The sequence below is a fragment of the Durio zibethinus genome, chromosome 16 (assembly GCF_047325235.1).
Source record: "Durio zibethinus cultivar Kanyao isolate XHJ-2024 chromosome 16, ASM4732523v1, whole genome shotgun sequence".
Classification (NCBI taxonomy): domain Eukaryota; kingdom Viridiplantae; phylum Streptophyta; class Magnoliopsida; order Malvales; family Malvaceae; genus Durio; species Durio zibethinus.
This window is the reverse complement of record NC_143177.1, coordinates 18,330,232-18,351,697: the sequence shown is the minus strand read 5'-3', so window position 1 is coordinate 18,351,697 and position 21,466 is coordinate 18,330,232. Positions and strand designations below refer to the sequence as shown.

The window sequence follows — 21,466 nt, the reverse complement described above, 5'->3', positions numbered from 1 at the left end:
CCAAATTGCTATAAAAACCAACCATCATAGCAAAACGGCAGTGTCTGTGTTTCTTCATTTTTGGGTTCTTCCACACACTGAAATAACCTTTGCTATCAACAGGAGCTGACCTCAACCTCTAGACCTTGTGATCCTTTATGTTGAGTTGATGAAGCTAGCTCGTTAGATTTTGAAGTTACTTACCAGCCAAAGACTAATTTGTTAAAAACTATTGGTGTTTTCACAGCAGCTTTAACAGGGACTGTGGCAATTAACCTATCCTAGGTTACCAACATCCAGGTTTATCTTCAATTTCTTGTGCAATCTTTTCTTTGTAGGTTGTAATCATTTTTTCATCTTTGGCGAATATTTTGTATATTCTTGTATTATGCACAGAAGCCTTTCTTAATTTGATCTAATTTTATAATGCATATTTCTATGGCATTGCTTTTTGTAATAGGATATGCAGGCATTATCTTTGAAGAATTTCTAGCCTTCAATAAAAGTGGAATAGATTGTTGATGGCTGTGAGTTTATGGGTGGTAAGGAGCATAGGGGTAAAAATGATTCTCAGATGTTTAGGATTGGACTGTGTTTTTCTGATGTCCCTCTTCTTGTAGTTTGCATCATATTTATCATTCTCATAAATTGGGATGAAAACACAAAATTTTGTTGCGTATTGGATGCTTTATTCAGTACTATGTCAGGTTTCAACCTGTTTCTCTCATGTTCATTGGTGGTGGCCTAATGACCCGATTTTCATTCAAGAGTTAATGAAATACAGGATGCTGGGGCTCTAAACTTATTTCTTGATCTACTAGTTTTATTGGTCTATGTTTTTTGGTGAGCAATGGCTTGTCTTTTTATGAAGTGATCATTGCAATTTAATATCTTTTATTTTTAATTTATGTTATAGCCCACTTCCCATTTAAAGGAAGGATCATCTCCAATTTAAACCAATTCCAAGGAACTACCCTAGCAATGAATTAAGATAACAAAGCTAGGTACCTACCCTCATGGTCAATTGGGAGAGCCAAAGTTTGTGTTTGTGTGTGGCTTGTTACCATCACTAGGAATTCTGTCAATGGTTACTATGACTATCTCCCTTTATTAATGGAATTCTATGGTCTACTTATGCTAATGCATCTGACTTCTATACGAAAAACTTTTTTTTATCATTTTCTTATTTATTTCTGCCTTTATCTGTTAATACTTGTGTAATAATGCTTGAGCCATTCACATTTGTAGGCTCTTTCAACTGGTTTAGCTGTTTCAGAGCTGAAACATGCATCTGCTGAATCATTTTTTCTTGCTTGGTGCAATGACCATTATAGAGATAATTGATGCCCCTCAAGGATTTGAGCTGGTTACTGACAATATAACCACTCTAAAGCCATGGACTCTGCTTTGGGTGGTGAGTTAATTTCTTTCGGCTATAGTCATACTGACAATTTTATCATTAATGGTTCATATATGAATCTAATTGAGAGTTCAATTACACGATGAAGCATACCCTGTGGCCTAATTTACCCACCGACCGTGAAATTTATCTAGTGGGTATAAACCAATGATGTAGATGATTACAACTGATAAGATGGATTCAGAATAATCTTAAATGTGCATACTTATGTATCATGGCTAAAGTTATTAACCTGCCGAAGAAAATTGGAGAAAGGACAAAAAAAATGCAAAAGTTATGTTAAAGTATTCATTAGTGCTTTTCATGATTCAAGTCCAATCTCACATCCTGGAAATTAAAAAATTAAGCTCTTAAAATTTTTAAATCTTGGCCCATTCATGTCCCAAACCAGTGCACTAGAAAAATCTTTGTAGTTAATTTTCAATTATAAGATAAAGATTTGATGTTGCAACTTAATCAAAAAGACCTTAATTATGTCTTACCTTGAAGAATAAAGCAGACGATGGCCTTTAGTATTTGCCCTAAGCTTTAATTGTAAATATTCTTGTTTGATTAAAATCTCTTTTAGCATTTGCCAATCAATAGATGTTAGTATTTTGGATTTTTTTGATGGTATAGGATTTTTGTAATTATCATTGAGAAACTACTTTTTTAGGAAGATCAATTATCATTTAATGTTTTGCTCATAGAAATCTATTAATTTTTGCATTAATGATACTAAAATGGAGAGAGGTTATCTAGGTGAGTACAAATACCAATATTTTCATCATGTTTATTTATGGCATTTGTTGTAAAGTAATGGGATATTCACAGAACAAATGTAATTTTTTTAATGGATTTTTCTTTTTGGTTCCAAAGGAACTTATCGAGGCTACTGCTTTGCGATAGCATATGTTGAATGATATGCCACTTCAAAAGAAAGCTTACATCTTTTCATATTGTATTCTATAAAACTCTAAAACGTGTCTTTTTTCGTCTTTCATTAGATGTGTGTTCTCATTGAGTTTTTCTTATGTTATGTTATGATTATTCATTGAGAAAGTAAGTTAATGTTATCTTAAGGTTAGGGTTAGTCTTTAACAATATAAGGCCTTCTATTTAGAAAGTAATGGATAATTATCTTAGGGTTGTATTGGGGTTAAATTTATTTAGGATATATTGGAGGTTTTGAGTTTAGGTTAAGGTTATAATACTTTGTTTGTGAGCTTGGGGTTGTTCAATCAATAAAATGAGTTGGTAATGAATGTGGTTAGCTGTTGCTTTATTCATTTCTTATTGCCTTACTTTTACTTTATTTGCTAGCTGTCCTTGTTTTCATTTTGTTTATTTGTTGCATTGGTTTTGATCAGTTTTGACTTACTTTTTTTTATAGTTGTTGCATGGCCCCCAAGTTTTTCTATTTTTATTTTTCAAATAGCATTGTTATAGTTATACTTGGGGGAAACACTAAAATTATCCTATGGCATGACAATTATGTTTAACTCAACTAGTATGTAATTGTTATATGACACGTTGAATGGAAACAGTAATATCCCTAAGCATCTCTATAAATGTCTTTTCTTGTTGAGATTTTGTTTTCATGTTCGGTTTTGGTCCGCTAAGATTATTTGGTTCCATGACAATTGCATTTAACTTAAATGGTATGGACTTATTATATCACATCTTGCTGATTTTAGAATGGTATGTGACTTTGAATGAAACTTCCTCTTGTTATTTGGCTTTTTAAAATGGAAACATAATATTCCTAAGCATTTTTGTCGATATCTTTTCTCATTAAGATTTTGTTATATCAGATTCTTTTTGTTTCATTTTTTCATTTTTTGTGTACATGAGTTGAGTTTTGTAATTTTGATTTTGAAAAAGTCTTTGGATTGTGGTTTCGTAAGTATGATTGTTATTTGGTAGTCTCTGTGGAGCTCAATGGATTGTGCTCTTGCAAGCTTGCAAAGATGGGAAGAATTAGAGATTCAAATTTGTATAGTTGTGTTGTGCATGTTAGGAGTTAGTTATTTTTTGTTGGTTCAACTTTATTTCTTGATGGATTAATTTCTTAGGTTTAATTTCTGAAACTAAGTTCTACCAAACCCAAAGGTTGAGTGTTAAAAGGAAGATTCCTTGCCTCTTTTGTTATTAGAGTTAGTTATCATCTTTGACCATTTATAGTTGTCGTTTTTTTCTCATTGAGGTTTTGTTGTGTCATGTTTTGATTTTTCTTGTGACACATTTATCTATATTAGTTTAGTTTTTGGAATTTAACTTTTTGAAAAACCCCTTAGTTGTGGCTTCTTAAGTGTGGATATTATTTAGTAGTTGTCTGCTCTAAGCGAATAGCTTGCATGATAATGAGGAATTCAATTTCTGTGCCTCTTGTGTATGTATATTTTACAAGTTTTTTGTTTTGTTTATTACAATCTTTTTGTTGTATGATAGAATGGTTTCTTTCTTTTAATTTTTGAAACTTAATTTTGACGAGGATAGAAATTGCTGCTTAAAAAAAAGATTATCTGTATGAGCTGTGTGCTCTAAGCAAATGGCTTACAGTATAAGGTGAATTCAATTTTTGTGCATCTTGTGTGTCTAAAACTTAATTTTGACATGCATTGTGGTTGAATGCTTAAAAGGAAGATTATTTCCTTTTGCTGGATTCTTTGAAACTCTAAATATATGTTGTCGTAGGCTCTCAGTTGGTGTCTTCCTCATTGAGATTGTGTCTTGATTCTTCTTGTGTCATTTTTAAATTTTTACATAAATTAGGGCTTTGTAACTTTACTTTGAAAAATTTCTTGGGTTGTTCTTCCTTTAGTGTGGTTTGTGATTCATTGGTCTCTATGAAACTTATGCGTTATGTACTCCAAGAACAACTTGCAGTGTAGGGAGAATTAATGATTCTAAAGTTGTATGTGTGTAAGATTTAAGGATTAAAAATTTGTATAGCTGTGTATGGGGGTTTCCTTGTTTTTTTCTTTGTGTGCTCTAAGCTAATGGCTTGCATGATTAGCTGAATTCAATTTATGTGCCTGATGTGTGTGTAGGTGTATTTTGGAAGTTTTTTGTTTTGTTGATTTCACTCTGTTTGTTACAGAACAAGTTGGTTTGTTGGGTTCAATTTTTGAAACTTAATTTTTACATGCATTGTGGTAAAATGTTTAAAAGGAATATTATTTCTTTTTGCTGGATTTTTTGAAACTCTAAATATGTGTATGGGAGTTTCCTTGTTGTTTTGTAGTGTATGGGGAATTAAGGATTCTAAATTTCTATGGTTGTGTAGCATTTAAGGATTAAAAATTTATGTGGCTGTGTGTATGGGAGTTTCCCTGTTGTTCTACTCTTTGTGTGCTTCAAGCAGTGAATTCAATTTCTGTGCCTCTTATGTGTGTAGGTATGTGTTTAGAGAGGTTTTTATTTTGTTGGTTTCACTCTATTTGTTACAGGGCAGATTGGTTTGCTGGTTCAATTTCTGTAATTTAATTTTGACATGCATTGTGGTTGAATGCTTAAAAGGAAGATTATTTTCTTTTGTTGGATTCTTTGAAACTCTAAATATATGTTGTCATAGGCTCTCAGTTGGTGTCTTTCTCATTGAGATTGTCTCTGGATTCTTCTTGTGTCATTTTTAAATTTTTACATAAATTAGGGCTTTGTAACTTTACTTTGGAAAATTCTTTGGGTTGTTCTTCCTTTAGTGTGGTTTGTGATTCGTTGGTCTCTATGAAACTTATGCGCTATGTGCTCCAAGAACGACTTGCAGTGTAGGGGGAATTAAGGATTCTAAAGTTGTATGTGTGTAGGATTTAAAGATTAAAAATTTGTGTGGCTCTGTGTGTATGGGAGTTTTCTTCTTGTTTTTCTTTCTGTGGCATGACAGATGAGGTTCTTAGGTTTCACTGGCTTGGCTTTTTTAGTTATTGATGTTGTCAAACTTTTCATTGTGGTTGCATCTAATTTGATGAAGTTGTTTGAGAATGCATTAGGAGAATGTTACTACAAAAAAAATTCCTGGGTTGTGGTTTCTTCATTCATGAGTGTGCCTAGTTGTCGTCTATTTGTCTCTTTGAAGCTTAATGGGCTATGTGCTCGAAGCATACCTTGCAGGATAGAAGGAATTAAAGTTTCAAAATTTCTATGTCTGTGTGTTTGTTGGTTTTATTCTGCAAGTTGGCTTCTAGATTTCATTCTCATAGCTTCTGATTAATGTCTAATTTTTTGTTGTAGTGCTTTTGACTTGCTGGAGTTTGATCTGAACTTCAATTAATATTTAATCTCTTATGCTTTAACATTCCATTTAAATTTTAGTTTTATCTTTTGTGTATAGATTGTAATTTTGTAAACTTTTCTTAGTTGTGGTTGCATTTAGTAGTCTATACGAAAATTTGTATGGTTGAGTTTTCTATTTTTTATTTTTTTATTTTGCTAGTTCAACTCTGTTGCATGACAAATTGTAATCTTAGGTTTAATTTCAAAAACTTAATCCAGCCTCGCACTGAGGATGAGTGCTTACAATGAAGAGTACCTATTTCTTCTTGTGTTGTGTTTGATTCTTCTTGTTTTGTTGATTTCACTTTACTTTGTTGCATGATGGATTACTTTCTTAAAATTAATTTCATAAACTTAAATCTAGTTAAGCACTGAGATGGAAGATTGCCTCTTTCTTATTGGATTCTTTGAAAATCTATGATCTTGCATAGAATTTTTGTTGTATTGTATGGTAACTTTCGATGATAACTGTATTTGTTCTAGTACATTTCAGATCATGAAGAGTTTGATTAAAGTTGCTAAAATTGTGTTTCTGATTATAATATAGACTTTGTTTTTTTAAGTAACACTGTTATTATTGGAAGCACCCTGACTTATGATGTGGTTGGTGGCTGTTGTTTTTTAACTTTGGTATATAATTGTTGTATATTTATGTTGAGATGCAAAACTACCTCTTATCTTTGGCCTTTCATTATAGTCTTTTTTTTGTTAAGGTTTTGTTGCTTTAGTTTTAATTTCTCTTTAGGTTCTTAAAGGCCTTCTACTTTCGTATCTTTGGGTTTTCGAGTTAAAACATTTATAATATCTTATTTGTGAGCAATGGATGTGATTAGGTTTATTTTGCAGGCAGTCTTTGCCTTGAATCTTTCTACTTTAGGATTAGTTCATTATGGTCTTAAATCATGAAGTTCAAGTTTGATTGTCTTTATTTCTAAAATAGCATTGTTCTTTATATATGTGGCATGTTGCTTGTGTTTAACTTAAATGCAGATCACCATATTATTAAACATTGTTGAATGAGGCTTTGACTTCATTAAAAATTGAAGGTGTTACGTGCATGTATACTAATTAGATATCTAATTAAGATCTTGTATTTTATCTTGAAATTTATTTTTATTTATCGTGTAATTTATCTAATTAACAAAATTATATTGTATAATATTTATCTTTTATTTAATACAATTTGGATTATTTTATTTATTACTTATTATTTTATTTATTATTTTGGATTGTATAATATTTATCTTTTATTAAGAGATAATAATTATCTTTCTTATTTTCTTTTGAAATTTTATTGGCTTATATATAATAACACTAGTTTGCAATTGTTATATCAATCACTATTTACTTCATGTATCTATATTTTTACATTTTTAACAATTTAAAAATTCTAAATTCTAAATTTAAATCAATAAATTCAAATCAAAATATTTTGCATCTAAACTTTCAAATTAAAATTAAGTTTTAAAACATAAATTAAAGATTGAATTTTGTAGAATTTTTTTATTTCTTTATTTACTTCCTTTTTCTTTTCTTTTTTTTTTTTAGCTTTTTGTTATTTTTCTTACATTTTATGCATTTTCTTAATTTTTGATTTATTATTTTTTTGTTATTTAGTATATTTTTCGTTTTTTTTTGTTTTCATTCCTTTTTTTAAAAAAAACAAAATACTTACTTTCTTATTTTCATTCTATTACTCTTTCACTACATTTTTTTTTTTGTTACTTCGATTTTTTCCTTACTTTAATCTAATTGGTCATTTACATTATTTTCTATTAATTTTTTTTGTACTCCTTACTTTTTATCCTAATTTTGTTCATTTTTTTTTCTTAAGGTTTTTCTTCTTTATTATTTTTTCTTTTTGGCATTTTTTTCTAATTTGTGTTTTTTTTTTCACATTTCCTTCTTTTATTTTTATTTTTTTATTTTAACTTTTTCTTTTTTTAATTTTTTATCTTTGATTTTTTATATCTTTACTTCTTATTATTTGTTATATTTTTTAGTTTTTATTTGTATTTTATGAACTAATTTTTTTTCTATTTTGTCATTTTTCTCATTTTTTTCATTTTTATTAGTTTTTGTATTTTTTTAAATTTTTTGACTCATTTTTTCATTTCCTTACTTTTTTATTTTTTTATTTTAACTTTTTCTTTTTTTAATTTTTTATCTTTGATTTTTTATATCTTTACTTCTTATTATTTGTTATATTTTTTAGTTTTTATTTGTATTTTATGAACTAATTTTTTTCTATTTTGTCATTTTTCTCATTTTTTTTCATTTTTATTAGTTTTTGTATTTTTTTAAATTTTTTGACTCATTTTTTCATTTCCTTACTTTTTTATTTTTTTATTTTATGTTTTTTTTAAATTTTTGCTCTTTTTTAGTACTTATTTTATCTTTTTCCTTTTGCTTTAATACTTTCTCTTATTTTATTTTTTCTTTTATTTTTATTGTTAATTATTATTTTTAAAAAAATTTTATAATGTTATGGATATTCACTTTATATCTTAATTTTTGTTGTCATTTTTTATTTTTTTGGTATTTTTTTTCTATTTTTATAATTCTTCATTAATTCTTTTTTTCTTTTTCTTTTCACTTATTTGTTTATTTGCTTTCATTTTTTTGTTTTAATTTTTTATATATATTTTGTATTTTCATTTTTTTATTTTTTTCTTGCTTTTCTTTTTTTTTTTTTGTTCACATTTTTTTTATTTCTTTTTTACAGTTTCAAAATCTCAAGACTTCTTTTTTTGTGTACTTCTTTTTGTTTTTGTTTATATTTTGTATTAACTTTTTATTTAATTTTTTAATCTTTGATTTTTTGTCTTTTCTTTTATATTTGTTCTATTTTTTTTTGTTTTTCTTTGTATATTCTAAACTAAAAGTTTTTTCTATTTTATATTTGAATTTTTTCTTCATTTTGTCTTTTTATATTTTTTATTAGCTAATTTGGATTTTTTATTTTTCATAAATCTTTTGTCTTTTCATTTTTATTCTTTTCTTAATTTTTTCACAAAATTCTTTTTATTTCTTATTTTCATTTTTAAATTCTTATAGTTTTTTTTGTTGCATTTTCTTCTTTGGTTTTCATTTTTATTTTGCATTAATTTTTCTCTTTTTTAATTTTTTGTCTTTGATTTTTTATATTGTTTTCTTATTATTTCTTATATGGTCTTCAATTTTTTGTATTTTTTAAAATATTTTTTCTATTTTGTCATTTCCTTTCATTTTTTAAATTTTTATTCAATTTGTCTTTCTTTATTTTTTATTTTTGATTCATTATTTTTTATTTTCTTACTTTTTTTTTATTGTATTTTTTGTTTATTTTATATTTTTTTGTATTTTATTTATCTTTTTTGTTTTGCTGTAATATTTTTTTCTTATTTTATTTTTATTTTGGTTTATTTTTTATTTATTTTTTTATTTATATTTTCATAAATTTTTATAATGCTTTGGATTTTTTTATTTTTCTATCTTTTTTTCTTTTTTTTATTTATTGTTGTTGATTATTTTCTACTGTTTTTTATAATTTTTCATTAACTCTTTTTCCTTTTCAATTTTTTTTTTACTTATTTTTTCATGTGCTTTTATATTTTTTTTCTTTTCACTTTTTTCTTTGTTTTAAAAATTTTTATAAAACTTTTTTTCTTTTTATTTTATTTCATTATTTTGCCTCTTCATTTTTTTCTTTTTTCTTGTTTTTCTAATTTTTTTCACAAAGTTCTTTTTATTTCTTGTTTCCATTTTTTTTTACACTTCCTTGTTTTGTTTTTATTTTTATTTTCTTTTAACTTTTTCCTCTGTTAATTTTTGTATCTTTGATTCTTTTTTATTTTTTTCTTATTACATTATTTTTGCTTGTATTTTCTAAATTTAATTTTTTTCTACTTTGTCATCCTTTTTCATTTTTGAACTTCTTTTAATTTTTTATCTTTGATTTTTTATATATTTATATCTTATTATTTTTTATATTTTTAATTTTTTGTTTGTATTTTATAAACTAAATTTGTTTTCTATTTTGTCAATTTTTTCTTCATTTTTGAAATTTTTATTAGTTTTTGTATTTTTACAATTTTTTCTTTTGACTCGCTAATTTTTCATTTCCTTTTTATTTTTTGTATTGTGTTTTTTTTAATTTTTTTCTCTTTTTTAATGCTTATTTTATCTTTTTCCTTTTGCTTTAATATTTTTTCCTTTTAATTTTAATTTTTAATTTGTTATTTTTTTTATAAAAATTTTATAATGTTATGGACATTAAAACATTGTTAAATTAGACTTTGATTTCATTAGAAATTGAAGGTGTTATGTGCATGTATACTAATTAGATATCTAATTAAAATCATCTTGTATTTTATCTTGAAATTTATTTTTATTTATGGTGTAATTTATCTAATTAACAAAATTATATTGAATAATATTTATCTTTTATTTAATACAATTTGGATTATTTTATTTATTATTTTGGATTGTATAATATTTATCTTTTATTTAATACAATTTGTTAAGAGATAATAATTATCTTTATTATTTTCTTTTGGAATTTTATTGGCTTATATATAATAACATTAGTTTGAAATTGTTATATCTATCACTATTTACTTCATGTATTTATATTTTTACATTTTTAACGATTTAAAAATTAAAAATTTTAAATTTAAATCAATAAATTCAAATCAAAATATTTTGCATCTAAACTTTCAAATTCAAATTAAGTTTTAAAACATAAGTCAAAGATTGAACTTTGTAGAATTTTTTTATTTCTTTATTTATTTCCTTTTTTAAAGCATTTTGTTTTCTTACTTTTTAAACATTTTCCTAATTTTTCATTTATTATATTTTTGTTATATAGTGCATTTTTCTTTTTTCTTTTTTACAAAATACCTTCTTTCATGTCTTCATTATATTATTCTTTCCTTACATATTTTCTTTTTTACTTTGATTTTTTTGTTCTCCAATCTAATTGGTCATTTACAATGATTTCTATTATTTTTCTTCTTTTTATTTTTGGGTTTTTTTTGGCATTTCTTTTTAATTTGTGTTTTTTTTCCACACATCTTTCTTTTCTTTTTATTATTTATTTTTTATTCACTTTTTTTTTAATTTTCAATTTTTGATTTTTTATATCTTTATTCTTATTATTTGTTATATTTTTTATTTTTTGCTTGTATTTTATAAACTAAAATTTTTTTCTATTGTCTTTTTCTTTTTTTTTCTTTTTTATTAGTTTTTGTATTTTTTTTATTTTTTCTTTTGATGCATTTTTTCATTTTCTTACTTTTTTTTAATTGTGTTTTTGTTTATTTTTAATTTTTTTACTACTTATTTTATCTTTTTCTTTTTGCTTTAATAATCTCTTTTGTTTTATTTTTTCTTGATAATTTTTGTTATTTTTTATAAAAATTTTATAATGTTATGGATATTTACTTTATTTTTTAATCTTTTTTTCTTTTGGTTTGTCTCATTTTTGTTGTCATTTTTTTTATTTTTTTGCTATTATCTATTTTATTTTTATAATTTTTCATTAATTCTTTTCTTCTTTTAACTTATTTGTTCATTTGCTTTCATTTTTTTTCTTTTAATTATTTTTATATATTCTGTATTTTGTATTTTCATTTTTATTGTTTTTTTCCTTTTTTTTTATATCTTTTTATTCACACTTTTTTTTATTTCTTCTTTACAATTTTAAAATCTTAGACTTTTGTTTTTTGGTGAACTTTGTTTTGATTTTATTTATATTTTGTATTGACTTTTATTTTATTTTTTGTCTTTGCTTTTTTATATCTTTTTTTCTACATTTGTTATATTTTTTTGGTTTTTTTTTGTATATTCTAAACGAAAAGTTTTTTCTATATTATATTTGAAATTTTTATTCATTTTGTCGTTTTATATTTTTTTTATTCTCCAATTTTTTATTTTCTTGCTTTTTTACTTTTTGTTTTTTTTTAATTGTTATTTTTTTAGTATTTTATTTTATTTTTTTGTTTATATTAATATTTTCTCTTAATTTTTTTCCTTTACTTTTTACTTATATTTTAAAAAATATGTATAAACTTCAAAATTTTTTATTTTTATTTTGTGAATCCTTCTTATTTTGTTTTCCTATTTTTTGTCTTTTTTTTGCTTTTTTTTTCTATTTTATAGTTCTTCAATAACTTTTTTCTTCAAAATTTTATTTCTTTTTGCTTTTTTTTTTCATATGCTTTCATTTTTTATTTGTTTTAATTTTTTCATTGTTTTAAACATTTTTATATTTTTTTTATTTTGAAATCTTTTGACTTTTCATTTTTATTATTTTTCTTGCTTTTCTTACTTTTTTTGCAAATTTTTTTCTTATTTGCGTTTTTAAATTCTTGTACTTTTTTTTTGGCATTTCTTTTTTGGTTTTCATTTTTATTTTGTAGTAACTTTTCTTTTTTTTAGCTTTTTGTCTTTGATTTTTTATATTGTTTTCTTATTATTTCTTATATGTTTTTCAATTTTTTTTAAACTAATTTTTTTTTATTTTGTCATTCCTTTTCATTTTTCAAATTTTTATTCAATTTTTTTTTTATTTTTTATTTTTTTACTTTTCATATTTTTTATTATATTTTTGTTTATTTTTTAATTTTTCTTTTTTTATTGGTATTGATTTTTTCTTTTTTTGTACTTTATTTATCTTTTTCCTATTTTATTTTTATTTATCTTTTTTATTTTGGTTTTTTTTTATTTTTTTTTAATTTATATTTTCATAAATTTTTATAATGTTTTGGATTTTTTTTCTTTTCTTTTATTTTTGCATTTTCTTTCATTAACTTTATTTCCTTTTAATTTTTTTTCTTTTTCTTTACTTATTTTTTCATGTGGTTTCATATTTTTTTGGATTGCATTTTTTTCCTTGTTTTAAAATTTTCTATAAACCTTTTTTTTTTGTTTTATTTCATATTTTTGCCTCTTCATTTTTTTTCTTGTTTTTCTAATTTTGTGCAGAAATTTCTTTCTATTTCTTGTTACCATTTTTTTTTTGCACTTCCTTGTTTTGGTTTTTTTTATTTTGTATTAAAATTTTGTATTTTGGAATTTTATTAGCTTATATATAATAACACTAGTTTGAAATTGTTATATCTATCATTATTTACTTCATGTATCTATATTTTTACATTTTTAACGATTTAAATCAATAAATTCAAATTAAAATATTTTACGTCTAAACTTTCAAATTCAAGTTAAGTTTTAAAACATAAATTAAAGATTGAACTTTGCAGAATTTTTTTTATTTCATTATTTACTTCCTTTTTCTTTTCCTTTTTTTAGCTTTTTGGTTTTTTTTTACTTTTTATGCATTTTCTTAATTTTTCACTTATTATTTTTTTGTTATTTACTATATTTTTCTTTTTTTTTTTTACAAAATACTTTCTTTCTTCTTTTCATTCTATTACACTTTCATTACATATTTTTTTTTTACTTTGATTTTTTTTGTTACTTCAATCTAATTGGTCATTTACATTATTTTCTATTAACTGTTTTCCACTCTTTACTTTCTATCTTCATTTTTTTTTTCTTAAGGTCTTTTTTCTTTATTTTTTTTGTTTTTTTTTGCATTTCTTTCTAATTTGTGTTTTTTTTTCACACTTCCTTCTTTTGTTTTATTTTTATTTTGTTTTAACTTTTTCTTCTTTTAATTTTTTATCTTTGATTTTTTATATCTTTATTTTTTGTTATTTGTTATATTTTTTATTTTTTGTTTGTATTTTACAATCTAAATTGTTTTTTATTTTGTCATTTTTCTCTTTTTTTTTTTCATTTTTAACAGTTTTGTATTTTTTAAAAAAAATTTTGACTCATTTTTTCTTTTCCTTCTTTTTTTTATTTTTTTTTCTCATTTTTTTCTCTTTTTTAGTACTTATTTTATCTTTTTCCTTTTGCTTTAATACTTTCTCTTATTTTATATTTTTTTACTTTTATTGTTAATTTTTGTTATTTTTTATAAAAATTTTATAATGTTATAGATATTTACTTTATATTTTAATCTTTTTTTTCTTTTGGTTTGTCTCATTTTTGTTGTCATTTTTTATTTTTTTTTGGTATTTTCCATTCTATTTTTATATTTTTTCAGTAATTCTTTCTTTCTTTTTCTTTTAACTTATTTGTTCATTTGCTTTCATTATTTTTTAATATATTTTGTATTTTTATTTTTTTTTATTTTTTCTTGTTTTTCTTATATCATTTTGTTCACATTTTTTTTTATTTCTTCTTTACAATTTCAAAATCTCAAGACTTCTTTTTTTGGGTACTTTCTTTTGCTTTTATTTATATTTTGTAATGAATTTTTATTTTATTTTTTATCTTTGATTTTTTCCTTTTTTTTATATTTGTTATATTTTTTTCTTTGTATATTCTAAACTAAAAGTTTTTTCTATTTTATATTTCAAATTTTTCTTCATTTTGTCTTTTCATTTTTTTTATTAGCTAATTTTTTATTTTTTTCCTTTTTTATTTTTTCTTTTTGTTTAGTTTTTTTTCGTTTTTTACTATTCTATTTTATTTTTTCTTTTATATTAATATTTTCTCTTAATTTATTTTTTCATTTATTTTTTATTTTTATTTTTCGAATATTTTTTATTTTTTCATTTTCTTATTTTGTCCTGTTTTTTTCTATTTTTTCTTCTATTTTATAATTTTTCAAAAACTTTTTTCCTTCAATTTTTTTTCTTTTTGCTTTTTTTTTTTTCACATGCTTTCATCTTTATTTGTTCTCATTATTACATTGTTTTAATATTTTTTACTTTCTTTTTTTCTTTTTTATTTTAAATCTTTTGTCTTTTCATTTTTATTCTATTCTTGCTTTTCTTTTTTTTTTCACAAATTTCTTTTTATTTGTTATTTGCATTTTTAAATACTAATAGTTTTTTTTTCAATTTCTTCTTTGGTTTTCATTTTTATTTTGCAATAACTTTTTTCTTTTTTAATTTTTTGTCTTTGACTTTTTATATTATTTTCTTGTTTGTTCTTATATGTTTCTCAATTTTTTGTATTTTTTAAACTATTTTTTTTCATTTTTTCATTCATTTTTGAAATTTTTATTCATTTTCTGTATTTTTTTATTTTTCATTCACTTTTTTTATTTTTTTACTTTTTATACTTTTATTGTATTTTTATTGGTATGGATTTTTTTCTTTTTTTTGTATTTTGTTTATTTTTTTTGTTTTACTTTAATATTCTTTTCTTATTTTCTTTTTAATTTTCTTTTTTATTTTGGTTTATTTTTAATTTCTTTCTTTATTTAAATTTTCACAACTTTTTAGAATGTTTTGAATTTTTTATTTTTCAATATTTTTTTCTTTTCTTTTTTTATTTTATCATTGTTGGTTATTTTCTATTACATTTTTATAAATTTTCATTAACTTTTTTTCATTTGTTATTTTTTTTTTGCTTTTTCTTATATCTTTTTGTTCACACTTTTTTTTCTTCTTTACAATTTTAAAATCTCATACTTTTTTTTGTACACTTTCTTTCGTTTTTATTTATATTTCCTATTGACTTTTATTTTATTTTTTATCTTTGATTTTTTACATTTTTTTCTATATTTGTTTTTTTTTTCTTTTTCTTTGTATATTCTAAACTAAAAGGTTTTTGTATTTTATATTTGAAACTTTTACTCATTTGGTCTTTTTACATTGTTTTATTTCTTACTTTTTTACTTTTTTTTGCTTATTTTTAACTGTTATTTTTTTAGTATTTTATTTTATTTTATCTTTTATATTAATATTTTCTCTTAATTTATTTTTTTTATTTTTTATTTATATTTTAAAAAATTTGCATAAACTTTAAAATTTTTTTATTTTTCTTTTGCGAATCTTTTTTATTTAATTTTATTATTTTTTGCTATTTTTTGTTCTATTCTATAATTTTTCAATAACTTATTTCCTTTAAAATTTTCTTTCTTTTTGCTTTTTTTTTTTTCATATGGTTTCATTTTTTATTTGTTTTATTTTTTTCATTTTTTAAAATTTCTTACATTCTTTTTTTTATTTCAAATCTTTTATCCTTTCATTTTATTCTTTTTCTTGTTTTTCTTTCTTTTTTTGCAAATTTCTTTTTATTTCGTATTTGCGTTTTTAAATTCTCATACTTTTTTTTTGCATTCTCTTCTTTGGTTTTCATTTTTATTTTGCATTAACTTTTCCCCTTTTTAGTTTTTTGTCTTAGATTTTTTATATTGTTTCCTTATTATTTCTTATATGTTTTTCAATTTTTTTGCATTTTTTAAACTAATTTTTTTTTATTTTGTCATTCTTTTTCATTTTTCAAAATTTTATTCAATTTTTGCCTTTTTTTATTTTTTATTTTTGATTCAATATTTTTTATTTTCTTTCTTTTTATAAATTTGATTATAGTTTTGTTTATTTTTTTCTCTTTTTTTTGTACTTTATTTATCTTTTTTCTTTTGCTTTAATATTTTTTCCTATTTTTATTTTTATTTCTTTTTTCATTTATTTTTTCATAAATTTTTATAAAGTTTTAGATTTTTTATTTTTATTTTTTTTATTTTCCATTAACTTTATTTCCCTTTAATTTTTTTCTTCTTCTTTACTTATTTTTTCATGTGTTTTCATATTTTTTTTGTTTGCACTTTTTTCTTTGTTTTAAAATTTTCTATAAAGTTTTGTTTTCTTTTTGTTTTATTTCATATTTTTGCCTCTTCATTTTTTATTTTTTTCTTGTTTTTCTAATTTTTTTCATAAGTTTCTTTTTATTTCTTGCTTCCATTTTTTTTTGTGCACTTCCTTGTTTTGTTTTTATTTTTATTTGTATTAACTTTCTTCATTTGTTAATTCCTTCATCTTTGATTTTTTTTATTTTTTTCTTATTACTTTTTTTTGCTTGTATTTTCTAAACTATTTTTTTTCTACTTTGTCATCCCTTTTCATTTTTTATATTTTTTATCTTTGATTTTTTATATCTTTATTTCTTATTATTTGTTATATTTTTTATTATTTGTTTGTATTTTATAAACTAAATTTTTTTATTTTGTCATTTTTCTTCATTTTCAAATTTTTTTTGTTTTTGAATTTTTTTTAATTTTTTTGACTCATTTTTTCATTTTCTTACTTTCTTATTTTTTTCTATTTTGTGCTTTTGTTTATTTTTAATTGTTTTCCCTTTTTAGTACTTATTCTATCTTTTTTCCTTTTGTTTTAATATTTTTTTAAATTTTATTTTCCTATTATTTTTTACTTTTGTTATTTTTGTATTTTTATAAAAATTTTATAATGTTATGGATATTAAAACATTGTTGATGAGACCTTAACTTCATTAGAAATGGAAGGTGTTATGTGCATGTATACAAATTAGATATCTAATTAACATCATCTTGTATTTTATCTTGAAAATTATTTTTATTTATCGTGTAATTTATCTAATTAACAAAATTATCTTCTATAATATTTAATACAATTTGAATTATTTTATTTATTACTTATTATTTTATTTATTATTTTGGATTGTATAATATTTATCCTATATTTCATACATTTTGTTAAGAGATAATAATTATCTTTGTTATTTTCTTTTGGAATTTTACTGGCTTATACATAATTTGAATTATTTTATTTATTATTTTGGATTGTATAATATTTATCTTTTATTTAATACAATTTGTTAAGAGATAATAATTATCTTTGTTATTTTCTTTTGCAATTTTATTGGCTTATATATAATAACACTAGTTTGGAATTGTTATATCTATCACTATTTACTTCATGTATCTATATTTTTACATTTTTATCGATTTAAAAATTAAAAATTTTAAATTTAAATCAATAAATTCAAATCAAAATATTTTGCCCCTAAACTTTCAAATTCAAATTAAGTTTTAAAACATAAATTAAATACCAAACTTTGTAGAATTTTTCTTATTTCATTATTTACTTCTTTTTTGTTTTCCTTTTTTTTTTTTACTTTCTATTTTATTTTATTTTTTACTTTTTATGCATTTTCTTAATTTTTCATTTATTAATTTTTTGTTATTTACTATATTTTTCTTTTTTTTTTACTTTCATTTTTTTTTTTACAAAATACTTTCTTTCTTGTTTTCATTCTATTAATCTTTCAGTACATATTTTCTTTTTTACTTTGATTTTTTTTCATTACTTCAATCTAATTGGTCCTTTACATTATTTTCTATTCATTTTTTTTGTACTCTTTACTTTCTATCATAATTTTTTTCATTTTTTATTTTTTCTTAAGGCTTTTTTTCTTTTTTTTGGCATTTCTTTTTAATTTGTGTTTTTCTTCCACACTTCCTTCTTTTGTTTTTATTTTTTATTTTGTATTAACTTTTTTTTCTTTTAATTTTTTATCTTTAATTTTTTATATCTTTATTTCTTATTATTCATTATATTTTTTATTTTTTGTTTGTATTTTATAAACTAAAATTTTTTTTATTGTCAATTTTTTATATTTTATTTTTTTAGTAATTTGTTTTTTCTTTTTCTGTTAACTTATTTGTTCATTTCCTTTCATTTTTTTGGTTTTCATTTTTTATATATTTTGTATTTTTTTCTTGCTTTTTCTTATATGTTTTTGTTCACACTTTTTTTTCATTTCTTCTTTACAATTTTAAAATCCCAGACTTCTTTTTTTGTGCACGTCCTTCTGTTTTTATTTATATTTTGTATTGACTTTTATTTTAGTTTTTATCTTTAATTTTTATATCTTTTGTTTCTACATTTGTTATATTTTTTTATTTTAAGTTTGAAACTTTTATTCATGTTGTCTTTTTATAGTTTTTTATTCTCTAATTTTCTTATTTTCCTACTTTTTTATTTTTTTGTATTTTAATTTATTTTTACTTTATATTAATATTTTCACAAATTCCTTTTTATTTGTTATTTTCATTTTTAAATTCTTACACTTTTTTTGTTGCATTTTCTTCTTTGGTTTTCATTTTTATTTTGCATTAACTTTTCTCTTTTGTAATTTATTGTCTTTCATTTTTTATATTATTTTCTTATTATTTCTTATATGTTTTTCAATTTTTTATATTTTTTAAAATATTTTTTTCTATTTTATCATTCCCTTTCATTTTTGAAATTTTTATTCAATTTTTACCTTTTTTTATTTTTGATTCATTTTTTTATTTTCTTACTTTTTATATTTTTATTTTATTTTTGCTTATTTTTTATTTTTTCTTTTCTTATTGGTGTTGATTTTTTTTCTTTTTTTGTACTTTATTTATCTTTTTTGTTTTGCTTTAATTTTTTTATTTTTTTATTTTTTATCTTGGTTTATTTTTATTTCCTTCTTTATTTCTATTTTCATAAATTTTCATAATGTTTTGGATTTTTTAATTTTTTTATTTTTCTCTCTTTTTTCTTTTCTTTTTTTATTTATTGTTGTTGGTTATTTTTTATTGTATTTTTATAATTTTTCATTAACTTTTTTCCCTTCTTTTTTCATGTGCTTTCACATTTTTTTCACTTTTTTTGTTTTAAAAATTTCTATAAAACTTTTTCTTTTTGTTTTATTTCATATTTTTGCCTTTTCATTTTATTTCTTGTTTTTCTAATTTTTTTCACAAAATTCTTTTCATTTCTTGTTCCATTTTTCTTTTACACTTCCTTGTTTTGTTTTTATTTTTATTTTGTATTAACTTTTTTCCCCTATTAATTTTTGTATCTTTGATTTTTTATTTTTTTTATTTTCTAAATTAAATTTTTTTCTACTTTGTCATCCCTTTTCATTATTGATCTTCTTTTAATTTTTTATCTGTGATTTTTTATATCTTTATATCTTATTATTTGTTATATTTTTTATTTTTTGTTTGTATTTTATAAACTAAATTTTTTTTTCTATTTTGCCATATTTTCTTCATTTTTTAAATTTTTATTAGTTTTTGAATTTTTTTAATTTTTTCTTTTGACTCGTTATTTTTTCGTTTTCTTACTTTTTTTTTTTTACTTTGTGCTTTTTTTAATTTTTTCTTTTTTTTAGTGCTTATTTTATCTTTTTCCTTTTGCTTTAATATTTTCTCTTTTTTCCTTTTATTTTTTATTTTTGTTATTTTTGTTTTTTATAAAAATTTTATAATGTTATGGACATTAAAACATTGTTGAATCAGACTTTGACTTCATTAGAAATGGAAGGTGTAACGTGCATGTATACTAATTAGATATCTCATTAAGATCTCGTATTTTATCTTAAAATTTATTTTTATTTTTTGTGTAATTTATCTAATTAAAAAAATTAGATTGTATAATATTTATCTTTTATTTAATCCAATTTGGATTATTTTATTTATTACTTATTATTTTATTTATTATTTTGGCTTGTATAATATTTATCTTTTATTAAGAGATAATAATTATCTTTGTTATTTTCTTTTGAAATTTTATTGGCTTATATATAATAACACTAGTTCAGAATTGTTATATCTATCACTATTTACTTCATGTATCTATATTTTTACATTTTTAACAATTTAAAAATTATAAATTATAAATTTAAATCAATAAATTCAAATCAAAACATTTTGCATCTAAACTTTCAAATTCAAATTAAGTTATAAAATATAAATTAAAGATTGAACTCTGTAGAATTTTTTTTTCTTTATTTACTTTCTTTTTCTTTTCTTTTTTTAGCTTTTTTTTATTTTTATGCATTTCCTTAATTTTTCATTTATTATTTTTTTGTTATTTACCATATTTTTCTTTTTTTTATTTCAATCTTTTTTTTTTTTACAAAATACTTTCTTTCTTGTTTTCATTTTATTACTCTTTCACTACATATTTTCTTTTTTACTTTGATTTATTTCGTTACTTCAATCTAATTGGTCATTTACATTATTTTCTATTAACTTTTTTTTGTACCCTTTACTTTTTATCTTCATTTTTTATTTTTTCTTAAGTTTTTCTTTTTTATTTGTTTTTTTTGGAATTTCTGTCTATTTTGTGTTTTTTTTCCACACTTCCTTCTTTTGTTTTTTTTTATTTTAACTTTTTCTTCTTTTAATTTTTACCTTTGATTTTTATATCTTTACTTCTTATTATTTGTTATATTTTTTTATTTTTTGTTTGTATTTTATAAACTAAATTTTTTCCTATTTTGTCATTTTTCTCATTTTTTTCATTTTTATTAGTTTTGGTAGTTTTTTTAAATTTTCTGACTCATTTTTTTCATTTCCTTCTTTTTTTTAATTTGTGTTTTTATTTATTTTTAATTTTTTTCTCTTTTTTATTACTTATTTTATATTTTTCCTTTTATTTTTATTGTTAACTTTTGTTATTTTTTATAAAAAATTTATAATGTTATGGATATTTACTTTATTTTTTAATCTTTTTTTCTTTTAGTTTGTCTCATTTTTGTTGTCATTTTCTATTTTTTGGTGTTTTCAATTCTATTTTTATAATTCTTCAATAAATTTTTTTCTTCTTTCTTTTTTTCTTTTTCTTTTAACTTATTTGTTCATTTGCTTTCTTCGTTTCGTTTTTATTTTTTATATGTATTTTGTATTTTCATTTTTTATTTTTTTCTTGCTTTTTCTTATACCTTTTTGTCCACACTTTTTTTTATTTTTCTTTACAATTTTAAAATCTCTTTATATTTTGTATTGACTTTTATTTTATTTTTTATATCTTTTTTTCTACATTTGTGATTTTTTTTCATTTTATATTTGAAATTTTTATTCATTTTGTCTTTTTATATTTTTTTATTATCTAATTTTTTATTTTCTTACCTTTTTATTTTTTAGCATTTTATTTTATTTTATTTTCTTTTATATTAATATTTTCTTTTAATTTATTTTTCTTTTATTTTTTATTTCTATTTTTAAAAAAT

General features: G+C 20.6%; 1 protein-coding gene across 1 annotated transcript in view; it reads left to right on the top strand.

Annotated features, from left to right (window-relative positions):
- The window catches only part of LOC111295792 (N-terminal acetyltransferase A complex auxiliary subunit NAA15-like), a 53,432-nt gene that overhangs the window by 2,943 nt on the left and 29,023 nt on the right, over positions 1-21,466 (top strand). Inside the window, exons 6-7 of the mRNA XM_089745282.1 lie at positions 103-279; positions 440-536. Coding sequence (XP_089601408.1) covers positions 103-109 — 7 coding nt within the window. The 3' untranslated portion in view covers positions 110-279; positions 440-536. The remainder of the gene's footprint in view (positions 1-102; positions 280-439; positions 537-21,466) is intronic.